We start from the raw sequence: 27,421 nt of genomic DNA, 5'->3' as shown, positions 1-27,421 counted from the left end.
TCCCAACTCCAGCAACTTGGACCCCACTGGAACCTCCAGTATAATTTACTCTATCACTTCCCAATCTTTTTGTCCTCTCTTTCCTCTTTCCCCAGTTTAGCCTCCATGGTCTATCACATATATCCTCTTTGCATACACCCTTAGCAGCCTTGCTCCTTGTCTTCTGTATGGGTCAAAGTCCCAAGTGTTTCTCACCTACCTGCCTACTCTATGCCAGTACTCTCGCTGTTAAGCATGGCTTTAGAAAAACACCAAACCATGGTGTCTGATCTCATTTTAAATTTATGAACCAAATCTCAAGTGAACCCTAAGTATTTCTTGGAACAGGTATTCCTGGTATTCCGTCTATATTTCCCTAGTTCAATCCATTTATTCTCCTATTCTCTGAGATGACTAGTTCTTCTTCTCTATTCAGCTGAACCCCCAAGCACTATTTCTTCCATCCTTATCAGCAGCTGATGACCTGGAATCTTTATTTCATGGAGAAAATAGAGGCAAACAGAAGAGAACTTCTTCATCTTCCTCATCTTCCCACCACAAGATGTATCATTGGTTGAATGAGAGAAAGACTATGATGTCCTAGAACTTCAGTTACTCCTATATTCAATATAATTAGCAACTTAAATTACAAAACCATATATATAAATCGATTTTTGGCCATTTGAGATTATGCTCTTTACTACCACCTTCTTTTCTCTTATTATAACCAAGAGTTGTTACTACGTTTGTGCCTCATCCAAATAAAAAGTAGGTATTTTTTAGAAAATGATTAACAGGAGCAATTAGTAAAACAAGCAGTAAAATACCCGGATACAGGAAATTGAGCCAGGCTTGCTGGCATGCGCTTGTCCCAGCTACCCGGGAGGCTGAGTTGGAAGGATCGCTTGAGCCCGGGAGTTCCAGGTTATAGTGAGCTGTGTCACACCACTGAACTCCAGCTTCAGTGACAGAGCGAAACCCTATCTCTAAAAAAGTACTTGGACATAGGATATTAAGAGAAGAAATGCTTTGGAACTGTGTTTGCTTATACCCTTAGCCCACCTTAGTTCTTACTTAAGTTATAGACGAAGAAGAAAAGATGGGAATCACTTAGAAATGAGGTTAAGGCCTCAAACTTTGTGGAAAAGGGAGGAAAAAAATGTTGAAAACAGTCATGTGATAGTTTTTACCTTATACTTTTGCTGGGAAAATTAGATAATAGAGTTGAGCTATAAATATGTTGACTGCACATTACATTCATTTAATCCTTTTATTTACCTCATATTGCTAACCTTTAAAATTCAGATTTGAAAAAAAGAGATGGGTGAAACCAAAAGGTCAACATTTGTGTGCCAGCTTAGATGAAATTGTATTTATAGAACTGAGTAAGAATCTATACCCTACCTAATACTGTGAATTGCTTATGTAAATACAATAAAGGATGGTCCCTTGATGACCTGAATCTCATATGCTGAGTTCACTGATGTAACAGCATTCGTCTGCTCAGACACATTTTCCCAACTTCCCATGTACTTTCCAAACCTTTACCATGTTTCCCAGTATCCTCTCTTCATCCCTCATTTTGTTGATGATCTAGGTCCTGCTTCACATAGTCAACAGAACCCAACAGAAATAACCTCAGCTTTCTTCTTCCTCTTCCCTTTATTTAACTGTTCTCAGAAGGAGAGGTGTCTTTACAAGCTCCCCGTCTCCATTCCTCCCCTGTTGCCAAAGTTCCTGAAAGTGTGGTCTCCATACCTGCCTACGCTACTTAGTTTTCTTCTGAGTGAAAGGAAGGGACCTCAACCCTAAATGCTCTGACCCTGATTGAAGACCCTGTGGCCTGGATCGGCATGTATTTCCTGAATTCTAAACCTAGTGGTCTCTTTCCAGGCCTCATCCTCTATCGCTGCAGCATTTATCTCTGTTGTCACATTCTTCTGCTTAAAACTTTTCACAGCTTTTCATGTACCCAGGGCAGGCATTCAAAAATATTGAAGCAGTAGTTTTGATGTCTTTTCTGAGCTTTCACCAGGATTTTTAATGGGCGTTACTGCCTAAATCTCAAATGCCTTATAGCCAAAACCAAGTAATGATTTCCTGTGCTCTCCAAACTGATTCCTCTTCCTCTTGCTATTTCTTGGTATCGCTGAGGTTACCATCATTTTATCCGTGTACCCATGCTAGATGCCTTAAGGTCATCCTTGACTCCTCTTCATTCTCTGGTTTCCATTTGGTGTCTAAGCTTTGATGAGTATTTCCCGCATCTTCTTTTCTTTTCCTACTATTTCCTGTGACTCTTGCCTCTTTCTGTTTATTGTCTTTTGTCTGGATTATTTCAGTAATACGTTCAGGAGTTTCTAATTTGGATTCCATGGATGGACCTCAAAGGATTAAAGAACACTCTCAAATTTGTATGCAAATTTTTTGTACATATGCATTTTCCTGGGGAGATCCATTAGTCTGTTCTATGGGAAAGAGAGGAATAGAATGAAAGACAATGACAATTTAAATCAGGTCCACTGATTTCTCTTTCTATACCTGCCCTTTGCTATTTAGGTCACTAACCTAGGGCACTTATCTCTGAGTAGTGAGATGGCATGTAAGACATTGAGAATAAAGCAGCAGCATTAGTCAGTCCAGCTGGGTAGTCAGTTCAGCAGCCAGAGATCAGAGGCTCCTCAATATCAGATCCAGGCTTTAATATCCCAGAGAAGCTCAGAAGAAAGCTGGGGTATCAGCAGGAGCAGAGGGTGTCCTCCTGAGGCCCCTGGACCCATTTGTTCCTGTGCTTCCAAAGGACTTAGAGGGGTATGAAAACTTAACTGGCAAGAATCCAAAGTCAGCTAGTGAGTTGGAGTCCCCAGAAAAAAGTTCAGAACATTCCCCCAGCTAGCCTCCTCTCCTTTGCCTGTTTGGTCTCTAGTTCTTTCTCCACTCTACCAACAGAGTTAGCTTTTAAACACATACCTCCTGGTGCGCCTTCCATGGTTATCACTTACACCTGAGGGTGATTACATAAATCACCCAAAAATGTGGGGTTTTAATCACCTGTGAAACAGGTTAAAAACTCATGGTCATGGTTTCAAGGCCTGCCAGTTAGGACTCTGCCAGCCTCGTCTTCAGCCACTGCCCGCTCCTCCCCTCCAAGGCTCTGGCTACAGCAGGTTACTATTGGCTGTTTCGAGAGAACAGCGTCTGTGTCCGTACCCCTATGCCTTTGATCATGCTAGTCTCTCTCTTTGGGGTGGCATTTCCTCTCCATTGCCTGTGAACCTCCTACTCATTCTTCCAGGCCCACACTGGATGTTAGCTCTTCCCCTGAGTCCATTCTTAATTTTCTGCCATCACTCTGGCAGAATCAGTATCTCTTGGCTAGAGTCCAAAAACATTTCATACATATCTCTGATAATGTCATATTATATTGTAGATAGCCTATTTTTATTTCTGTCTTTCCTACTAAGCCAGGAATGCCCTACAGGTAGGGACTGTCTTTTGCATGTTTGTATCCCTAACACCTACCTTTGCATCTAGTCTAAACATGAGCTTAGTACCCTTTTGTTGAATGGAATTAGTTATAAAGAGTTTTTATGACTCATTTAAAATTAGAGACCAATGCTTATTTAATAAGTCAGAATAGTCTGTAATAATAATAGTAATAATAAAGTCCCATTTCCACCGCTTATTCAAGTAACAGCTTCCTTTGTGGAAGTAGATTTTGAAAGACTTTACATGTCAGTGTATATTTTTGATGTGCTCATTTGAGATCCTAAAAGAATTATAGTTCTAATGCAGACTAGAGCTTCTATGACATTCCTGTTGATGTTATATTAAATATATTCTGTCGTTTCACATATCTATATTATATATTTAATAAGTTGCATGGATATGCATTCTGTCTCTTTTTCTTTTAACCTTCATGGTATATTTTGTGAATTATTTTATAATATCTGAGTAAATTTAGTTCAAAACACATTAATTTGAGCATTTTCCTTGTACAGAAGCATAGTTGCAAAGTTAAGATTCTTGTCTTTATGTTATTTTGTTTTGTTAAATTTGCAAAGTCTCAGTCATTGCAAATGTGGGTTTTTTTTAGGTATTTAAATTAGCTCAGCTATGAAAGTAAGCACAGTCCATAAATAAGAGCTTCAAATAATTTTTAAAAATCGTCTTCTGTCCTTCATATTCTTTCAGTTTTGTAGGAAAAGAATCATCAGTTTACTTATTCAACCTTTCCTGAAGTCCATAGTAGGTGCTGGGCATTATGCTGGGTGAATGAAATCGTACTTGGACTTGAATAGTTTACAGTCTTGATAGCGAATGAGCCATGTAAACAGAGAATTGCAATATAAAAACTTGGAGGAGAGGAAGGAAGACTACTTTGAGAACTGAGATTAGGTTGAGAATGGATGAGTCTGCTGATCAATTTATAGATAAAGAAGCAGAGAGGTGAAGTGGTTTTTTTCTTTTTTTATATGTGAAGTAGGAACCTAGGGTATCTCTAAGAATTCATAGCAGGGGGTAGCTCTTGAGAAGAACGTGAAGATCTGGATAATTAATAAGAAGAATTAGAGATGAGCTAACAAAGACAAGTAAAGAGTGGCATGCACAACTGAGAAAGCAGTGAGCATAGGACTGAAACTGGATAGCATGAAATTCTGGAGATAACTGTCAGTAGCACAGAGGTGTAATTTTCTCCAGCTGTGCTCTGTGGCCAACGTGTAGTGCAATAAAACCATATTGTATTCAGGGACTATGGGGTGGTTATAACATAAATTTACAAAGGCCAAATAGTTAAAAGTCCTTCAAAGAAAGCATGGCTTACTAGGGAAGGCAGTATGGTTAAGAGGAAGTTTATAAACTTGGAGAAAATGTAGACGTCAAGAAGTTGGAGATCAGAAGGCTTGTGCTTTGTAGGTACTCAGAAAATCTTCATTTTCTCCTTTCTGGATGTCCTCTCTCTATGCATGTTTCACCACCACCACCTGCCTCAGCTATGGTTTATACATATGAATAGTTTCAAATCATAATGGTAACAGTTGGCTCAGAGGGCAAGATTAGGAGCCAGACTTCTACGTCCTCATCCAGTGTGTCCCTGTAACTTAGATGCTGGTAGTGCTTGGTGGTATTGGCCTCTAGGAGAAGCTCAAGACTTCTCCTGTTATCTCCCTACCACTCATACTTGAAAGGTGAGTCAAAGGCCAAAAGCATTTTATTGGGCAGTGATTCTTAGGGAAGGGATTTACTCTGTGGTGCGAAGGGTTAAGACTGTAAGCCATCAAGTGTTTCCCCTCCCTCTCCATGCTCAACCAAAGGCACAGATCTTATTACTTTCAAGGATTTAAAAAGGAGTCTTTTCTCGGCATAAAGAAAGAAGTAAAGACCAATTCTGACAGCCCAAAGGGTCTTCCTCCTCAGAATCTAAAATTTCTAATAGAGTTGTTTGCGTCTTGTGATTTTATATGAGTCATCAAATGTATTGTGCTTTTTTTCTTAAGGATATACTTTTTAATGCTTCTATTTCAAATAAGGACAAACCATTTTCCATAGAGACACACTATATTGCATTTTCAGAAATTTCCCTTTTTACCCATACTTAGGAGGTGACACTGAAATCTAATAATTTATTATTTAACAGAGTGCTTTTTTGGGTGTAGTATAAAGATATATAATTTTAATAACTTTTGGGGTACAAGTGGTTTTTGGTTACATGGATGCATTATATAGTAGTGAAGTCTGGTATTTTAGTGCATCTCATTGTCCAAGTAGTGTACATTGTACCCAATATTAGGTTTTTATTCCTCACTCCCCTCTCACTTTCCCCACTTCTGAGTCTCCAAAGTCCATTACTCTGTATGCCTTTGTGTACCCATAATTTAGCTCCCTCTTATAAGTGAAAACGTACGGTATTTGATTTTCCATTCTTGAGTTACTTCGCTTAGAAAAATGGCCTCCAGCTCCATCCATGTTGTAGCAAAAGATATTATTTTGTTCTTTTTAATGGCTGAATAGTATTCCATGGTGTGTGTGTGTGTGTATACACATATATGATATATAATAATAAATTATATATAATTTATCATTATACATAAAACGAGGCAGATGTTTTATTTTTGTAGGGACAGGGTCAACAATGTGTTTCCCAGGCTGGTTTCATGCTTCTGGGCTCAAGTGAGCCACCATACCCAGCCAAAAATAAGTAATATTTTCAGAGTAAGAAGTATTTGTCCAAAATGGTAGCATGAATGTGCTCTCCCAGAGACCTTTAACTGGCAGCATTGCCCCTCAAGCATTCGCAGTTAGGGGAATTGTTGCTGGATTTTTGGTTGTATATTCTTGTTCATGGCTTATGGACATTAACATATGTAAATGGCATCACTGTGTTTTTCCTAAAGTGCATATGAAGCAGGAAGAAAACTTTGCTTTAGAGTCTTACTTGGATTCTAGTTAGCTGATATAAGACTGTTTTCTTTTCCTTTTCAGGTTGTAAACATGTTAAAGGCATCCTGTTATATGGACCCCCAGGTTGTGGTAAGACTCTCTTGGCTCGACAGATTGGCAAGATGTTGAATGCAAGAGAGCCCAAAGTGGTCAATGGGCCAGAAATCCTTAACAAATATGTGGGAGAATCAGAGGCTAACATTCGCAAACTTTTTGCTGATGCTGAAGAGGAACAAAGGAGGGTAATGTGAACATCGTCGCTATATGATGAATGAGACCCAGAGTTATGGAGGCAAACTTGTTACTTTGATTTATATTTTGAAGCAACTTACAGATAAATTTACCTAGTACCTAGGTTATATATGGCACTGCACCAGGGACTGTGGGAGATTTACATGATGAGCAGATGTTGTTACCCACATATTCCTATAAACAAAGGTAGGTGATTGTGTAAGCCAGAGGTTTTGCAAAAACAGGTCATGAATATATTTTCAGGTGACGCTTGTATTCCATATTGCTTCCAGAGACTTGTGCTCATTTTTCCTTTGGAAGAAAAGAGGAAATTAAATCCATAAATAGACTTACGGAATCGTATTGTGTAAGGTTCGCATGCAGAAAGCTATCTTACTTAATGCTGGATCTTGCTCAGTTATAGAGTGACAGGATAGAGTTGTCAGAGCTCAGAGGAAAGCTTGATTTGAGTCTCAGAAATGAAATTATTTAAAAATTAAACTAGAGTTTACTAATTCTGTTAGTTTTACATGTCAACTTGACTAGGACATAAAGTGCCTAAATATTTGGTAAAACATTTTGGTTGTGTCTGTGAGGATGTTTCTGGATGAAATTAGCATTTGAGTTGATAGACTAAATAAAGCAGATTGCCCTCCCTAATGTGGGCAGGCCCCATTCAATCAGTTTAAGGCCTGAACAGAACAAAAATGCTTACTTTCCTGCAAGTAAGAGGGAATTTCGACTTGCCTGGTTGCCCTGAGTTGGGACATTGGTTTGGATGCAAACTGAAACATCAGCTCTTGCTGGCTTGGAGGCCTTTGGACTGAAACTAAATAATGCGTGTTAGTTCTTCTGGGTCTCCAGATTGCTGACTCCAGATCTTGGGACTTGTCAGCCTCTGAAATTGTAGATTTTCCCCAGGGAATTGGCTAAAACGATTATGGAGGCTGACATGTATATGTGGGTGTGTATGCATACATACATATTCATAGAGATTTATCATAAGGAATGCACACACTCGCACGAACATTCTATTGGTTCTGTTTGTCTGTTCTGATTAATATCCTAATACTAACATATTTTTTTAATTGACAGAAAGTTTAAGAACAATGCCATGAGCGTTCTGGTTCTAGTAATACAGTAGACTTGGTAACCAGAAAACCTTCCTTCTATAAACACCTTCAAATGCTAGGTATACCCTGTACCCCTTAAATATGTACAATTATGTGCCAATTAAACACAAAATAAAACTTTAAAAAGTTCTGGGTAAAATATAACTAAAATTATTTTAAATGCATAATTGAACTCTTCAGAAAGAAAACTGAATCTCCAGGAAATTAGAGTCGTAAGATATGGGCTGTAGCTTTTGGTTTCATAATGTATGGGTTTGGGTTTTAGTACCCACTAGGGAACAGAAAGTGAGTTCTTGAATCTATTTACAGTGTGGACTAGGAACTGGTACCTTCAAACAGGTTGTGTCTCTATGAAAAGCATGGACTAGAAAATATCTGCCACCACCAAAGGGAAATTAACAAAAAATATTTAACTGCTTGGGTTCTGGAATGGAAGCTGAGAAATCTCCTACGGGAATACTTTTTTTTTTTTTTTTTTTGAGGTGGAGTTTTGCTCTTGTTGCCCAGGCTGGAGTGCAATGGCGTGACCTTGACTCACCACAACCTCCGCCTCCCAAGTTCAAACAATTCTCCTGCCTCAGCCTCCCGAGTAGCTGGGATTATAGGCATGTGCCACCATGCCCGGCTAATTTTGCATTTTTAGAAGAGATGGGGTTTCTCCATGTTGGTCAGGCTGGTCTCGAATTCCCAACCTCAGGTGATCTGCCCGCCTTGGCCTCCCAAAGTGCTGAGATTACAGGTGTGAGCCACTGCGCCCGGCCTCCCATGGGAATTGTAAACCATGGATCCTTGTTCGTGCTGGTTTAGAATTTGAATAAATATATGCTACCTATGTGGCCTGAAACCCCAAGCTGAGAAATTAGTTTAAAAAGTTATTCGGGTGCAGTGGCTCATGCCTGTAGTACCAGCTACTTGGAAGACTGAGATGGAAGGGTCACTAGAACCCAGGAGTTCTAGGCTGCAGTGAGCTATCATTGTGCCATTGCACTCTAACCTGGGTGACAGTGCAAGACCCTACGTTAAGAAAAAAAAAAAAAAATTAGTCCTGGCCTAGTGATAGCATAAGTTGTCAGATATAAGCAAACCCCAAGGGGTACTCCAACAACCTAGGCTGAAAGGAATAGAAAAAGTAGTCATCAAAATTTAAAACTCAGCAACCAAATTTAACATAAGACAACAAATTTCAGCTGAAGAGAGAAGTGGTAAACAGAAGAATAAACCTAAAGAAATCACCCGGAATGTAGCACAGAGAGATAAAGGGATGGAAGAGATGAAAGTTGAGATGACAGAGTTAAAACGAGAAGTCCAGATAGAATAGTGTAGAGGCATTATTCAAAAAGAGAATGACTGCAAATGTTCTAAAATTAATAAAAGACACAAGTACTCAGATTCAGGTAGCACCATGAGTCCATATGGGATAAATGAAAATTAACTTATTTCTAGACTTGTTATAGGAGAATGCCAAAGACAAATATCTTAGTAACAAAAGAAAGACATGGAGATGATTTACAAAGGGGTATCCATTATGCTGATAGCAAACTTTTCCATGACAGAGAGAACAAAAAACAGTAGAATAATATCTTCAGAGAGCTAAGTGAAAATAACTGTCAACTTAAAAGTTAATACCCAGCTTAATTCTCATTCAGGAATGAGGGTGAAATAAAGACTTTTTTCTTCAGGCAAAGGATAATAGAATTAACTAGTTGCAGAAGCTTGTTGGAAGATTATGAAGTAGGATGTACTGAGACTGAAGGAAGTTGAACCCAGAAGGAAACAGTAGATCCAAGAAACAATGATGGGCAATAAAATTGGTGAAAATATAGATAAAGTCTGGGAGTTCTACTTCTAGTAGTGGCAAATGAGGTCATTTGAATCATGCTTTCCACTGAAGACTACCAGAAAAGCTCAACACAATATTTAAACATGTTTTGCTTGAAGGTATCAAAGAAGAAAAATGGAGGCCTAGAACAAAGGTCCTCCTGGTGTGCTGGGTCACTATTCCTCTCGAGGTATTAGCCAGTTCTGCATGAAGCTGCTAAAACCTAAGCAGCCCTTTTGACATGCTAGTGGGAGTAATGGGGGCAGAGATTAGAGCCCATGGCCCCTGAGGGAGGGGACATCTGATGAACATAACTCATTTTGAGTCAGGACCCTGAAGGGCTACACCATAGGAGCAAGGGTTAACCAGGAATAGACATACTATCACCAAGGCTGAAGATCAGCTTTGAATCATGTCAGTCCCTAAAATTAGATTGAGGGTTCCTAAACTGTTAGTGCCCCTAGGCATCTGGCAGAATTGTAAATCCTTCCTGGAGGAAAGTAGTATCTTGTAAGGTCACAAATTATTTCTAGTTTGCAAATGCAATGTCTGGCTTATAATCAGAAGCAACTGGAAACAGATAAACAACATCAAGAAAAAGAAAAGATGGTTGAAACAGCCTCTAGATATTGGAATTCTCAGATACAGACTTTTGAAATAATTATACTTACCACATTCAAGGAGATAGAAGACAAGACAGATTTTTGGCAGAGTACTGGAAACTGTAAAAACAAATATAAATTCTAGAACTGAGAAAATAAGTAAAATTAACTCAAGTGAATGAGTTTAAATAGCAGGTTAGACACATCTGAAGAGAGAATTAGTGTACTGAAAGATATAAGATGAAAATAACCAGAGACAAAGAATGAAAGGAATTAAGAGAGAATAAGAGAGAGAGAGAGAAAATACCATTTAAAGGTCTGGTGCGTGTATTTAAAGTTCCAGAAGAGGAAGAGAAAGAGGATGGATCAAAACCAGGATTTGAAGAGAAAATGGTTTAGAACTTTCTAAAACTGATGGAAAACATTAGTCCATAAATTACAGAAATGATATGAACCCTGAGCGGGAGAAGTACCAAAGAACTCTACATATATAGGCATCATTGTTAAATTGCTGAAAACCAAAAGCAAAAGAAAAATCTTAAAAGGAGCTAGAGAGCAAAGGAAAATTACCTTCAATTAAGCAACAACTAGCTGGTAGCTGTCTTCTCAATAGAAATGATGGAATCAAAAAGTCAATCAAAGGCCATTTTTAAAGAGCTGAAAGAAAACTGTCAACTTAGAATTTTATATCCAGTAAATGGATGAATGATCATAGAAATATGCAATGGAATACAAGACAGTAATGAAAATAAATAGCCTACAGCTATACAGTTGTGAAACAAATACATTATTGAGCAAAAGAAACCAGATTTTAAAAAGAACACATACTGTATGATTCCATTTATAGAAAGCTCACCTAAAGTATAGTGTTTAACAATGCATGCTTGGGTGGTAAAACTATAAAGGAAAATGAATAATTACCATAAAAATCAGATTGTGGTTACCTATGGGGAAAGGTCAGGGAGGAGTGCTTGGGAAGGGTTGCGAGGAGGTGCTCCTAGGATGCTGGCCGTGTTCTGTTTCTTATGATTACATAGGCGTTCATTTTGTGACAGTTCATTGAGGCATATATTCACATTTTGTAACTTTCTCTATGTGCGATATATTTTGCAATAAAATGTTTTAAAAATAAATTTTAACAGCATTCACTGAGTAAAACAATAATGATATGGATACTTTTAAAGGATAGAACTAAAATATGGAACAAAACGTTTGGGAAGTTTAACTTCATGTAAGCTCCTTGTATTATTGGGGAAGAAGATAGGGAGTTCAAGACCAGCCTGGTCAACATGGTGAAACCCCATCTCTACTAAAAAAAATACAAAAATTAGTGGGCATGGTGTCGTGCACCTGTAATCTCAGCTACTCAGGAGGCTGAGGCAGGAGAATTGCTTGAACCTGGGAAGCGGAGGTTGCAGTGAGCCAGCATCGTGCCACTGCACTCCAGCCTGGGCAACAAAAGTGAAACTCCGTGTCAAAAAAAAAAAAAGAAGATAATAATGTTAGTTAACATGAAACTTTAAGTCAAAAGTATGCATGTGAAAGTTGTACATTGTGCCCATACTTTTCCGAAGCATAGGGAGGAGCTGGGAAAGAAACAATGGAAACTCAAATACTTTAGAAGGCAACAAAGAAATAACAAGACTCGAAGACAATGTGTTGATACTAAAGAGGTAATTTTAAAAACAATTTCATTTATAGCAGAAATCAGAATGTAAAGTACCTAGGATTCTATCTAACAGGAAATGTGCAAGACCTTTAAGGAGGAAATTCTAAACATTTTTGAAAATCTTTTTTTAAGGAGCTAATAAAAGGTAAGATATAACATGTTCATGTATGGGAGCACTGACAATGTCATAAAAATGACAGTTCTGCCCATCTTGATCTGTAAGTTGAGTGTATTTCCAGTGAAGCCTAATAGGAATTTTTTTGACATTTGACAACTTGATTCTAATTTTTTTTTGAGGCTTGAAGAGTTATGAGAATTTTGAAGAATAATGAAGATTTACTTTTATCACATATCAAGACTTACTAGAAAGCAATAGTAATTGAAACAGTGTTATATATTCATGTAAAAACAGACCAAGGAAACAATAGAACACAGGAAGGAAGAGCCTGCTCTATGACAAGTGATGATACAGATCAGAGGGGAATAATAGGCTGGCCGTGCCATAAACAGAGCTAAGATAATTGGCTGCCTGTTTGGAAAAAGATAAAATGCAATTCCTACCTCACAGCATACAAAATTGCGAATGGATTTACAAAAACAAAACAAAACAAAAAAACCTACTAAGACTTATAGGCAGAAAACTTATTTAGAAGAAAAATAGGCAAAAATGTTTTAAGATTTGAGGCTAGGGAAGAATTGATACAGAAAGCAAATCTATTAGAAGTGTTAATTTGGCTACATTAATATAAAAATTTTCTGTATGACAAATTACACTAAATACAAATGTCTCAAACTGGGAGAAGATATTTGCAATGTATGTAATCTACAAAGAATTGGCATCCTCTGTAATAAATTCTCTATAAAAAGTCTTGTATAATAAGAAAAATATAAACACCACAATTAAAAAAAAAAAACTGTCAAAGGATTTAACACATAGTTCTCAGAGAAAGAACCCAGTTGAAGAAAAGCAAATGAAAAGATATTCAGGAAAATGTTTAATAAAAGAGGGATTCTTTCCTAAACAACCTGGCAACATTTACAACAGCTGGTAAAACCAAGAGTTTGTGGGATTATGGAGAAACAGGGTCTCATATACATTGCTAGTTAGAGTATAAACTAGAAGAATATACCAAGTGGGTAGTATCTTGCAAATAAATTTGACATCTTACAAAAATGAAGATGCACAAGCCCCAGGAGTTCTACTTCAAGACCACTACCTATAATAAACATCATGACATGTACTAGGATGTTGATGGCCGTGCTATTTGTAACAGAGGGAAAAGAAACATCATTACTCTTCCTTAGTAGGAAATGGGATAGCATACAGATATTAAAATGAAGATGCTGAGCACAGTGGCCCACGCCTGTAATCCCAGCACTTCAGGATGCCGAGGCAGAGGATCATTTGAGCCCAGGAGTTGAAGACCAGCCTGGGCAACATAGTGAAACCCCACCTCTACTAAAATAAAAAATTATGCAGGCATGGTGTCACACGCCTGTGGTCCCAGCCACTTAGGAGGCTGAGGTGAGAAGGTCACTTGAGCCTGGGAGGTCAGGGCTGCAGTGAGCTGTGACAGTGCCACTGCACTCCAGCTTAGGCAACAGAATGAGACCCTGTCTCAAAAAAATAAAATGAATAATAGATTTGTGTAGATCAACATGAATAACACTCAGAAATATAACATCTTTTAAAAAAATCTAGTAAGCTCTACTAAATTTATCCTGCCATTTCCTGCCTTTTAAAATTTTTGTTGAGGGTAAAATAATATTAAATATTCCCTTTATAATATAAGCAGACTTAAGGCTTTAAGTCTGCTTGTTGGGTCCTTAATTGTTTCAGTTTTATACAAGGTCGTTTCCTTTCCTGCTTTCCAGCATTTCATTAAGTTCTTGTTCAGGTCTCCAGCTAGATCAGTCTCATTGGTTCTAGAAAGTGTGGGTCTTGGTGGGTTGGGGCAAGTCCAGTCACTATTTCAACTCTTCAGAAAGTCCCGGAACCAATCAGTTTTGTAGTTCTTTCCTAATACTAAGACTGTTTCTGCTTCACATATCTTTTTAACCCTCCTACCAAGAAAAACAGTCATCGACATATGCTATCTAGGTTGAATAAACTCCGTTTAGAAAATTATTTTAGATTATTTTCCAAATAATTTACAAAACACAAGAATAAAGAGATAAAAAACTATTAAAAATTAAATAAATATAGCATATAAAATTTTTATTCCATGTTTTCCTGGTCTTGAGGTGTTTCGGATTTTGTTTTTTGGAATATTTGCATATACATAATAAAATATCTTGACATTGGGACTCAGGTCTAAACATGAAATCCATTTATGTTTTGTATATACCTTGTACACACAGCCGGAAGGTAATTCTGTACAATATTTTAAATAATTTTGTTACTGAAACAAAGTCTGTGTACGTTGAACCATCAGAAAGCTAAGCTGTCACTATCTGAGCCACTAGATGTGGACAGTGTGGTTAGTTGGCATCACCATTGTTTCTGACTATAAATGTATATGCCTGATAAATAATTGTTTTCATACACATATTGAGACACAAGTACTTAACAGTAAAAATATGACACACCATTAAAAAAATTACAGTGAAAAAATAGTGAGTTTAGGGTAACTAAGCAGCACAATGGCATCACCAGAATACCTGGATAAGCTGTTAAACACCAGCAACACCAAACAGCAGCAGTTTCAGTCACCACCTACGATGTTGTGGGGGTTTTTTGTTTTGGTTTGGTCTTTTGAGATGGAGTCTCACTCCATCGCCCAGGCTGGAATGCAGTGGCACCATTGTGGCTCACCACAGCCTCAACCTCCTGGGCTCAAGCCGTCCTCCTACCTCAGCCTCCCAAGTAGCTGGGACTACAGGTGTGCACCCCCATACCTGGCTAATTTTAAAAATCTTTTTGTAGAGACAAGGTCTCCCTAGGTTGCCCAGGCTGGTCTAAAACTCCTGGGCTAAAGCGATCCCCCTACCTCAGCTTCCCGAAGTGCGGAAATGACAGGTGTGAGCTACCGTGCCCAGCTGACGTTGTGTTTTGATTAAAAGATTACCATACAGTAACCCCCTGTGTGTGGTGCACCTTTTAAATTTTGGAACATTTGGGATTTTGAATTTTTGGATTAGGGATACTCAACCTGTATACCCCAAATGGGCAGGAGCCTCTGAATGCAACTAACTGTTCATCAGCTGTCCTGCATGAACTTACAAATACTGATTCTTGGTTTCAAATACATCTTTGTTGGCTTTTAAATTATTATTACTTCTGGTTCTTCTTGCATGTACAGCATCAAAACATAATGCTTTAAGAAATTTTTTGAGATCTTTGGCTCCTAATTTTGTTGAAGAGAGGATGACCATTGTATGTTCCACAATTGCAAAACATTTTTATCTTTAGATTTGTAGGTTTCTTTCAGAATGATCAATTCAGTTTTTTATGGTCAATCCAATTTTTTAATGTCTACTTCATCTATTTCTTCTGGCTGTCTCTCTCTAATACGTGCCTTCAGCATCTGTCTACTTTTAAACTATGTCAAGAAAATTTGGTGCACAAATGAAATAAAAGATAAAAGAATACTGCCATGTATCCTTTAAGCAAAATGGGATGGCCTCGTTTCTTGTTACAAAATATTCCACAATGAAGACTTTCTATTGAATAAGTAACTGAATGAAAATGCTGTGTCCTTAGATTAAAAGTATATTATTCACTCATTGATTCATGAGTTTGAGAAAATGTATGTAGGGCATCATCATCTGAAGGCACATAGACTGAGATTTTACTTATAATCATCAATTTCAGCATCTTTATTAGAGTCCTGAGTGCTGCTATCTTATTCTTTGTGTTTGACTTCAGACTCATCTAATAATTCTAAAACAGTTTCCTCAGATTTTCTTCATCATTCTGGCCAGAGAACTTAAAAATGTTAATGCTTAATCGTATTCAATAAAACGTAGAATCAGGTCACAGAAGATGTTAGCTTCAGACTTCTTTTGTGCCTTCTTGAAAGATAACACATACCTTGCACAACACAGTAAGAAAACTGAAGAATGATGTCATAGTGATATTTGTTTCACTGTTGTATCATTTTTCTAAGTAGTTTCGTCTTTTTTTATTATACTTTAAGTTCTGGGATACATGTGCAGAACGTGCAGGTTTGTTACATAGGTATACACGTGCCATGATGGTTGGCTGCACCCATCAACCCGTCATCTACATTAGGTATTTCTCCTAATGCTATCCCTCCCCTAGCCTCCCATCCCTGATAGGCCCCAGTGTATGATGTTCCCCTCCTTGTGACCATGTGTTCTCATTGTTCAGTTCCCATTTATGAGTGAGAACATGTGGTGTTTGGTTTTCTGTTCCTGTGTTGGTTTGCTGAGAATGATGGTTTCCAACTTCATCCATGTCCCTGCCAAGGACATGAACTCATCCGTTTTTATGGCTGCATAGTATTCCATGGCATATATGTACCACATTTTCTTTATCTAGTCTATCGTTGATGGGCATTTGGGTTGGTTCCAAGTCTGTGCTATTGTGAATAGTGCCTCACTAAACGTATGTGTGCATGTGTCTTTATAGTAGAATGATTGTAATGGGATTGCTGGGTCAAATGGTATTTCTGGTTCTGGATCCTTCAGGAATCACCATACTGTCGAAACAGCATGGTACTGGTACCAAAACAGATATATAGACCAAAGGAATAGAACAGAGGCCTCAGAAATAATGCCGCATATCTACAACCATCTGATCTTTGACAAAGCTGACAGAAACAAGCAATGGGGAAAGGATTCCCTGTTTAATAAATGGTGTTGGGAAAACTGGCTAACCATATGCAGAAAAGTAAAACTGGACCCCTTCCTTACACCTTATACAAAAATTAACTCAAGATGGATTAAAGACTTAAATGTAAGACCTAAAACCGTAAAAACCCTAGAAGAAAAAAAACCTAGGCAGTACCATTCAGGACATAGGCATGGGCAAAGACTTCATTCTTCTGTTTTCTTATTTTAATCCTTTTTAAGCATAGTTGAGAATAATTGATGAGTAATGATGTAATCTCTAGTATGATGAAATAGCATAATGTGTCTTAGATTTGCAAAAAGATCTAGTAGATACAAATGGCAATTGTAAGATAGAATGAGTTTTGTTCTTTTTTTTTTTTTTTTTTTTTTTTTTTTTTGAGACGGAGTCTCGCTCTGTCTCCCAGGCTGGAGTGCAGTGGCGCAATTTCGACTCACTGCAAGCTCCGCCTCCCGGGTTCCTGCCATTCTCCTGCCTCAGCCTCCCCAGTAGCTGGGACTACAGGCGCCCGCCACCTCGCCTGGCTAATTTTTTTGTATTTTTTAGTAGAGACGGGGTTTCGCCACGTTACCCAGGATGGTCTCGATTTCCTGACCTCATGATCCACCCGTCTCCGCCTTCCAAAGTGCTGGGATTACAGGCGTGAGCCACCACGCCCAGCCTTGTTCTATTTTTTAAATATGCATTTTGTTTTGTTTTGTTTGCTCACTCTTTGGAAGCCAAAAAGGAAAAAAAGTCATGAGATATCAATTTTTGTAAATAGTACTGCTCAAAACAGAAACCCAGAAACTGAGATTGGGTCTAACGGACCCAAATGAGATACTGAGGATTAAACACTAGGCAGAAGTGAGTTAAAATGCCATATGAAGAAGCATTTTTATAAAATCTCGGTTGTGAGTTACCACATGGCTACATAGGTAACTTTGGTGCTGTTTTTTAAGTTGTAAGCAGTTTAAATATTAAACTACTAATGATAAAATTGAGTTGGCAAATGATTTCTAGATCAATATTAATTATAGCCAGTCTTTTCAGTTATACCTTTCTCACATCCAGAAATGACTTGATGTACTCTGCTAATGACCCCATGAAGGATATATGTGTGTTACATAATAAAGAAAAACATCGCCTCTGTAATTTTGGACAGTTCACATTGACGGAGATGAACACTTGCATATAGGTCAAACTAGTTAAATATAGAACAGCCGCTTTTGAAAGCTGTCGCCAGGGCTCAACAGCGTCAGCTCTGTTTCTATGTAGAAAGACTTTGCAGATATTAAAAACAGAGCTAGAAGCCAATGAATGGAAGAGGATTGCGTTGTGGAAATTTAAATTTTTTGGTAAAGGGTTTATTGATGAATCAGCTGTATTAGTCTGTGAACATTAATCTTGACATCTTCTTTACCCAATTCCCAATTTCTTGTAATAAGAACATGCTTTTATTTAAGTAACACACAATGTAAAACTTGATGTTATTGTACTGACTAGGTGGGGGAAGGGACCTGATGACAGGTAGTAAGATTAGTAAGGTTCTGAAAAGGTCAGAATTGTACAGAATTATGTTTAGAACAGATTGCCCGGTGATCATTTAATCAAACAGTGTTCGTATTGTCTTTGTCCCTGTCCACATAGTGATTTTTGGGGTTGGGCTGAGAAGGAAATCATGATTCCATCAGCAACATAAGGCACATTGACAGTAAAACTAGTGTATTATAGCATCTTTTTGTTTCATACTGTATTGGGCAGACAACCTTGAAGAAAAAAAAAATCTTTTAAAAATAATGTAAAATCTCACAGTTTTTCAGTCACAAACAGAAGTATCCTTGTTGTCACTAAAGATGGCAAGAATTAATATCCTACTATATAGAAGTACTTTGGCAAAGCTAAGATTGTGGTTCCAATTCCTCATTCCCAATTTTTTCTCCAGATGGAAAGATGAACAGTTTTTGGTATTGAATTTTTTTTTAGGAAGCAAGTTGTTTATCATTAGATACCTATTCAGTAAATGCAATGATACAGAAAAATGAAGTTTTTTCCCTCAGATTTGAAATTAGGTTTTAAAATATGGAGGGAGAACAATTTTTAAGTAATGTTCAGGGACACAAATAAAACCTAGTGAAACTTTAGAAACTTCGATGGACATCTGTCATCATACATACAATTGCATTAAATAATGGAATTTATTATTAATTATTTTATCTGGTTTATTGTGCAGTAAATTGAATTTTTCTCTTTTTGTGTGTAGTTTTATGAAATTTCATACTTGCATAGATTAATGGAACCACTGTAAAAATCAGGATATAGAACATTTACATCACCCCCAAAAATTCCTTCATGCTGTCCCTTACTGGTCACCCTCTGTTTTTAGTAACCCCGGTAACTACCAATGTGTTCTCCATCCCTGTAGTTTTATCTTTTTGAGAATGTCATATAAATGGGGTCATACACTATGTAACCTTTTGGGACTGGCTGTCTTCAGCATAATGCCTTTGAAATTCACCCAAGTTGTTGCATGTGTCAAACATCCCATTTTATTGTTGAATAATATTTCATTGTGTGGGTGTACTATCATTAGTTTATCTGTTGACCCAATGAATGACAATTGGGTTGTTTTCTAGTTTGGGGCAATTATAAGCAGAGCTGATAAACCAAGTAGTGGAATTTTTAGGTCGTACAGCATTTTATTTTTGATTTAAAAATACTTTATATATTCAGGGTTTGTTTTTGACCCAGTTGAATTTCCTTCAGATCATTTTTGGAACTCTTTCCTCATATGTCTGATGTAACATTTCTTCTTTCATCTTTGTCATTTTTTTTATTCCGCCTTTTCTTCAGATGACTGTAGGTATCTTCTGGTATTGTAGCCCAGAATCTGTCCTGCTTTTATATTCCTCCAGCTTAATTATATGCTCCGTCTTCTTACAGTATCTACAGCTTGCTACTAGACTATTCTTCATTATTTGCAGAAGATGTTCAGATGTATCTTGCTATCCTCTTTTATTCAGTTGTGTATATCTTGTTCTCTGGAGGCCTTTCCAATTAGATGTCTTGTTAACACTTTAATCTTACCATGCTAGAAATTAAAAAAAAAAAATCCCTTGTACCTTTTCCCTTCTACAGCTTCCTTATCATACTGCAAGGTAATTTCTTTTCTTCACTGTCACTCTTCCACCCCACATGCAAGCAGTAAGCAAATCTAGCATTTGCTGTTTTGTCATCACCACTCCTATCACCAAAATTCTCATTCTGTTTAGATTCTGTTTGCCTCATTTATCTACCATTGTATGTTTCTCACTGACCTTCCAAGTGCATACTTCTTTTCATCCTAAAGCCAAGAATAAAATCATTTTATATAAAGAGCATTCTGCTTTTGTAGTTCATTTACTGATGTCCTCTGTTTCAGTAGGAAGGCCTAATTCTAGATTTCAGTCTGTCATGATAGTACTATAGCTTCTGCTTCTCACATTAGGTAAATTTTATTATCCCCTTTTATAGGACCTTGACTGCCTCTGGGCCTTCTGTTCAGGTGACCCCGCATGCTTCTAAGTTCTTAGCTATTAGACCGTCTCTTTCCCCTTTTTATATGTCTTTGTTTTGGTACAGCTTCTCATACCCAAAAGCAGGTATACCTGTTACTAAGAAGGATACAAGTTGTATTTGTAGGTGATATGATTGTCTACCTAGGAAATTCAAGAGTCAGATTTTTTTTAAAACTTAGATATTATAAATAAGAGAGTAAAGTAGCCAGATATAAAGTAAATATATAAAAATATATTTCCTCCATACTTCCATACTGTTTCTGAAATATAATAGAAAAATCCCATCACAATTGCAACCAAAAAATATAGCTAGGAATCTTTATGAAGGAATTAAGGAATTTAAACAACAAAAACTATACAACTTTATTGGGAAGCTGGGCCCAATGGCACACGCCTGTAATCCTAGCACTTTGGGAAGCCAAGGTGGGAGGATCACTTAAGTCCAGGAGTTCAAGACCAGCCTGGGCAACATAGTGAGATCTTATCTCTAAAAATAAAAATAAAAATAAATTTTAAAACTTTACTGAGAGACATAAAAGTGTTGAATAATTGGAGAGGCATTATTATTCTAAAAAACCAAATATGCTATAAAGATTTTAGTATTTCCTAAACTTAGATATTTAACCTAATTTCAATTAGGGCTTAAGTTTTTGTCTGTTTCTTTGTCTATTTTTAATTGGTGGAGGTTATTCCCCCTCATAAGAATGATTGTGATGTTCATTTGGAAATAGACATGGTTGGAAATAGCCAAGATAGTTATAAAAAAGAAGAATGTATACAGGAGAAGAGCTTCTTCAATGCACTACTGTAAAGTTACAGAGATAAAAACATGTATGTAGTAAACAAGCTGGTAATAACCTAGCATACATCAGAGTCCAAAACCTGGTAGAGATGGCAGCTCAGTCAACGAAGAAAGGAGGGATTATTTAGGGAACAATGCTGGGTCGGTTATTTGAAGAAGAATTAGTTGGCTTCTCACTTTACTTGTACCACACACAAAAATAAAAAACCAGATAAAGAATTACATGTAAAGCAAAAGTTTAAGAGAAGAAAATGTGTGACCATCAGCGTCTGTAATGGGGAACAATTTTAAGGATAAAACTAACAAAAATATCACAAAAATAAAAATTGATGCTGGCTGTTTAGTAGAAACAGAAAACCTCTTCTACTTATCGAAAATATACCATAAATAGGCTGGGCACAGTGGCTTTCACCTGTAATCCCAGCACTTTGGGAGGCCGAGGTGGGCAGATCACCTGAGTTCGGGAGTTCGAGACCAGCCTAGCCAACGTGGTGAAACCCTGTCTCTACTAAAAATACAAAATTAGCCAGACTTGCTGGTGCATGTCTGTAATCCCACATGTGGGAGGCTGAGGCACAAGAATCGCTTGAACCTGGGAGACGGAAGTTGCAGTGAGCAGAGATCACACCACTGCACTCCAGCCTGGATGACAGAGCAAGACTCTGTCTCAAAAAATATATACATGCACACACGCCATAAATAAAAGACAAATGGCAAACTAAGATAAAGTAGTTACAAGTATAATAATGGCCCTAATATATAAATCATTTTTTAATAAATCAGTAGGAAAAGTTCTTGAATTTCAACAGAAAAGGGTACAGAAGACATATGAAATACTAATAAAATTACCAATGGTAAAAACATGATTTTTTAACAACACCAGCCTCTTCAGTAATTCAATAAATGTGATTTAAAGACAACAGAAAGATACCATTGTCCATCTACAAAATCGAGAATTACTTTTAATGTGTTTCTAATACTCATTACGTGTGGGAATATACCAAGATAGGCACTGTCATGTACTGTGCTGAGATTATAGATTGATAAAACCTTTCTGGAAAAGTGTTTCCACTTTTTCAAGTGTTCCTATTTCAAGGGCCTTAAAATAATTAACATACCTTTTAACCTAACAATTTGCCTTTAGCAAGTAATCATCTATATTTGTCAAGCATTTAAGTATAAAAATGTTCATTGCAGGCCAGTTACCATAACTCATATTTGTAATCCCAGCACTTTGGGAGGTTGAGGCAGGAGGATCACTTGAGTCCTGGAGTTCAAGACCAAAGTAACATGACAAAACCCCATCTCTACAAAAAAAATAAAATATTTGCCAGGCATGGTGGCACACATCTGTAGTCCCAGCCACTCAGGAGGCTGAGGTGGGGGATTGCTTGAGCCCAGGAGTTTGAGGCTGCAGTGAGCTTTGATTGTACCACTGTACTCCAGCCTGGGCAACAGAGTGAGATCCTGTCTCTACAAAGAATGAAAAGAGAAAATGTTTATTGCAGCAACATATATAATACTAAAGACTTAGAAATAATTAAATATCTAACAGTAAGGAGTTAATATGGAATAGGAGAGTTAAACTGTGAAACCATTCATATGATTAAATATTATAGAGCTATTAAAAATCATATTGTCGGCCGGGCACGGTGGCTCACTCCTGTAATTCCAGCACTTTGGGAGGCTGAGGCAGGCGGATCACAAGGTCAGGAGATCGAGACCATCCTGGCTAACATGGTGAAACACCATCTCTACTAAAAAAAAAAATACAAAAGGCCGGGCGCGGTGGCTCAAGCCTGTAATCCCAGCACTTTGGGAGGCCGAGACGGGCGGATCACGAGGTCAGGAGATCGAGACCATCCTGGCTAACACCCGTGAAACCCCATCTCTACTAAAAAATACAAAAAAAAAACTAGCCGGGTGTGGTGGCGGGCGCCTGTAGTCCCAGCTACTCGGGAGGCTGAGGCAGGAGAAGGGTGTGAACCCAGGAGGCGGAGCTTGCAGTGAGCCGAGATTGCACCACTGCACTCCAGCCTGGGTGACAAGTCATATTGTATAGGGATGAGAAAGGGTTTAAAATAATACCTGGATGAAAAACAGAATGCAAGGTATTACATAGCTCCATTTTGGCTGAGTTTGAGATGATTGTGAATTCTTTATTTTTTGCTATTTTCCCACATTTTCTATAATTATGTATTTTGCAGTTGGAAGCAAAAATAACCATTGAAAATTGTTTTCAAAGAATAATATTCAAGAGAATACAAGGTGCAGTGAGTTCTCAATATTTAGTTAAAATATAGAAATCTGTGGACCATTAACAGCAGTTATCTTTAGGTGATTTAATGTTGTTTTATAGATGGGTCTTTATTGATGGGATGTCACTATGTTGCCCAGGCTGGTCTTGAACTCCTGGCCTGAAGCAATCTTCCCACCTCTGCCTTCCAAGTAGCTGGGATTACAGGCACAAGCCATGGCAAATGTAGTATATTTTTATTTATTTTTTAGTGATGGGATCTCACTGTGTTGCCCAGGCTGGACTCCAACTCCTGGGCTCAAGCGATCCTCCAGCCTCAGCCTCCAGAGTAGCTGGGACTATAGGCACATACCACTCTGCCCAGCTTTATTTTTAAACTTTATTTCTATTTGTTTTGCAACTTTTGCTCTGTTAACAAATCTACTACTCTTATAAAAAGTTAAAAAAACATTCTTTTATTAAAACAAAGATTAGGCCGGGCATGGTGGCTCGCGCCTGTAATCCCAGCACTTTGGGAAGCTGAGCTGAGTGGATCACCTGAGGTCAGGAGTTTGAGACCAACCTGGCCAACATGGTGAAACCCCATCTCTACTAAAAATACGAAAATTAGCCAGGAGTGCCGGCACATGCCTGTAATCCCAGCTACTCAGAAAGCTGAGACAGGAGAATCACTTGAACCCGGGAGGCAGAGGTTGCAGTGAGCTGAGATTGCGTCATTGCACTCCAGCCTGGGCGGCAGAGCGAGACTTTGTCTCAAAAAAAAAAAAAAAAAGATTATATCCTTATCAGAGGTTTAATGGATACTAACCATATTTAATCCTCAGTCTCATTATGCTGATTTAATTTTTATTATCCATATATTGTCATATTTAGGTTATGTTCATTTTTCACCAATTTTGTTAATCCCTAGTGTTTTCGTTTGTTTTTGAGACGGAGTCTCGCTCTGTTGCCCAGACTGGAGTGCAGTGGTGCAGTCTCAGCTCACTGCAACCTCTGCCTCCTGGGTTCAGGTGATTTTCCTGCCTCAGCCTCCAGAGTAGCTGGGATTACAGGCGCCTGCCACCACACCCAGCTCATTTTTGTATTTTTAGTAGAGACAGGGTTTCACCATGTTGGCCAGGCTGGTCTTGAACTCCTGACCTCAGTTGATCCATCCTCCTCTGCCTCCCAAAGTACTAGGATTACAAGCAGGAGCCACCGCGCCTGGCCATGTTTTTTGTTTATAAAAGAAAAAGAAAATTCCTAGAGTGCACTTTACTCCCTGATAGGAGACTAAATTATTTAAATATAAATTTTAGAAGGTACATGTTAAATTAACCTAATGAATTAGTAGCGTTCAGAAGTGTTTGTATCTGTTAAAGGTTGGAAATGTACAAACTACTTTCTTTTAGTGGTGATTTTATTTCTAGTAAACTAAGACAGAAATCATTATGCAGAAGAAACAGCACCCCCTTAACGAATATAAAAATGTTCTTTTTATAAACCGTCTCTGTTCTCACTTTATTGTTAGGAAGGAGTAATCTGTTTTCATGTGATATAAGTACTTGTGAGTCATGTTGAGTTTCTTCACTCATTTGTCCAATTCCCAGGCAATCTGTAGGTGGAGTTAACCTTTAGTTACATAATATAACAAAACAAACATTAACCCTACTGCTTCTGGGACAGTCTTCTCACCAAAACTCAGGGAAAATGGGAGGGTATTGCCACTGACTGACTTAATGAAAGTATCTGACAAATGTAAGAGTTCTTTCAAATAGTGAAATAAGAAATGTATATCAAGTATTTGATGGACTACTTACTTTCTATCTATACACACACACACTATGTATCAGTGTATGTGTACTTTCATTTTATAGCTATTAAATATGAGGTTCTAGAATGAGTTTCCAGTTTGCAGAATTCTGAGAATGTAGTGCCATCACCTTTGTGAGGACAACAACCACGATTGCACTTGCCATATTTATTAGTCAAAATGAAGCAAAGTCAATCTGTTGAAAGCTTCGTTTTGTTTTTCTGATTAGTTTGTTTAATAAGACATTCAAATTATGATCTTTAATATTGTTTCTTCCCTTAATAGCTTGGTGCTAACAGTGGTTTGCACATCATCATCTTTGATGAAATTGACGCCATCTGCAAGCAGAGAGGGAGCATGGCTGGTAGCACGGGAGTTCATGACACTGTTGTCAACCAGTTGCTGTCCAAAATTGATGGCGTGGAGCAGCTAAACAACATCCTAGTCATTGGTATGTTTACTTTCTTAAAAAGTATGGTTCATTCAAAAACATTAGCCATAAGTTCTGAATTAAGATATGTGTAGGTTGTGATTAAACTGTTTTGCCAGTGTTTCCAAATTAGAATCCAGTGATATTAAAGAATCTTTTGTAATGCCTAGGCTTAATAGGAAAAATAAAAGATGCATTTCAGTCACTTGTAGGTTTAAGCTTATAGCTCACCTGCAGATGAAAAAGATGTAGGTTGAAGCTTATAGCTCACCCAAAAATGAAAAATACACATGAAACAATGGAATGCAGTGGTTTTCAAACTGGGTGTTGCAGGCCTTTAGGGGTCCTCAGAGGTGCTTTCAGGGTCAGTGAGGGCCAGGGAGTGCATTTCAGATCCTACATCACGATTATGACTTCCTCTTTTAGCTGTTTTAAGTACTGAGGTGCTTCTGAAGATGACGTCTAGGGGGAAAAAAGAAAAACACCCTGCTGTTGTATGAAGTCTGAAAACCACTGGCCTATAAAAAAGAGAAGCAACTTTGGAGTCAGAGAGATCGTGTCACATTGCCCCTCTGTCACTTGAACAGATTATTTACCCTTTGAACCTTAAATTTTCTTTTTAAATACAGGAAGTTTTCATAACATTTATATTTCATTGGCTTATACAATAGTGAAATAGTAAAGCAAAGTCTCCTTAGTTTGTTAGGGAAATTACTATTCTTACATATACTAAAAGGACATTTGATTTTATTTTTGAACTCTGATCATTTGTTGTTTTAACATCGGTGTTCAGGAATGACCAACAGACCAGATCTGATAGATGAGGCTCTTCTTAGACCTGGAAGACTGGAAGTTAAAATGGAGATAGGTAAGGAGATCTATCACTGATTGGTGAGTGGTAGGGGGAGTGGAGGCATTTCGAGTTCATTAACAGGAACAATGTCATGTGGCTTAGTACTTTTTAGAAAAGTTTTATATCATGAGAAGTAGATGTTTACATGCTTGAGTACCTATAAGGAAAATATTAGGATTATAACAATCTCCTCTAGGCTGGCACAGTGGCTCACGCCTGTAATCCCAGCACTTTGGGAGACTGAGGCAGGTGGATCACTTGAGGCCAGTAGTTCGAGACCAGCCTGGCCAACATGGTGAAACCCTGTCTCTACTAAAAATACAAAAAAATCAGCCGGGCGTAGTGGTGTGCACCTGTAATCCCAGCTACTTGGAAGACTGAGATGGGAGAATCGCTTGAATCCAGGAAGCGAAGGTTACAGTGAGCTGAGATCGTACCACTGCACTCCAGCCTGGGAAACAGAGCGAGACTCTGTCTCAAAATAATAATAAATAATAATAATAATCTCCTCTGATGGTGCTTTTGAGACTAGGAAAATGCCTATTTTATTTTTAATTTCATCAGGCTTGCCAGATGAGAAAGGCCGACTACAGATTCTTCATATCCACACAGCAAGAATGAGAGGGCATCAGTTACTCTCTGCTGATGTGGACATTAAAGAGCTGGCCATGGAGACCAAGAATTTCAGTGGTGCTGAATTGGAGGGTCTGGTGCGAGCAGCGCAGTCCACCGCTATGAATAGACACATAAAGGTGAGGAAAATCAGCTAAACAGATTATAAACATTATGCCAGAATTCTTTCTCTTTTCTTTCAAGCATATCAAGGAGTAGGGAAATTCTGACTTTTGGTGGAGAAGAGATGGTAAAAGGAATAAGAATTAATTGTCAACTGCTAAATCTTCAGAGTAGCAGGAAGGAAGATAATGTTTGCATCTGCCCTATAGTAACTGCTGACTCATCTACCTTAGGGCATCACCATCTGACACAGACACGTGAAGTGAAAATTTTGAAGGAGTGTTTTTTAATCTTTGTACTGTATTAAAAGTTGTGGCCGGGCACGG

General features: G+C 37.9%; 1 protein-coding gene across 5 annotated transcripts in view; it reads left to right on the top strand.

Annotated features, from left to right (window-relative positions):
- The window catches only part of NSF (N-ethylmaleimide sensitive factor, vesicle fusing ATPase), a 162,274-nt gene that overhangs the window by 73,254 nt on the left and 61,599 nt on the right, over positions 1–27,421 (top strand). For all 5 annotated transcript variants that reach the window (XM_025363255.1, XM_025363251.1, XM_025363252.1 and 2 more), the window contains 4 exons: positions 6,463–6,662; positions 25,363–25,528; positions 26,301–26,375; positions 26,925–27,112. In XM_025363255.1, coding sequence (XP_025219040.1) covers positions 6,463–6,662; positions 25,363–25,528; positions 26,301–26,375; positions 26,925–27,112 — 629 coding nt within the window. The remainder of the gene's footprint in view (positions 1–6,462; positions 6,663–25,362; positions 25,529–26,300; positions 26,376–26,924; positions 27,113–27,421) is intronic.

This window comes from Theropithecus gelada, chromosome 16 (genome assembly GCF_003255815.1).
Source record: "Theropithecus gelada isolate Dixy chromosome 16, Tgel_1.0, whole genome shotgun sequence".
Lineage (NCBI taxonomy): Eukaryota > Metazoa > Chordata > Mammalia > Primates > Cercopithecidae > Theropithecus > Theropithecus gelada.
This window is presented reverse-complemented; position numbering and strand designations above follow the sequence as displayed.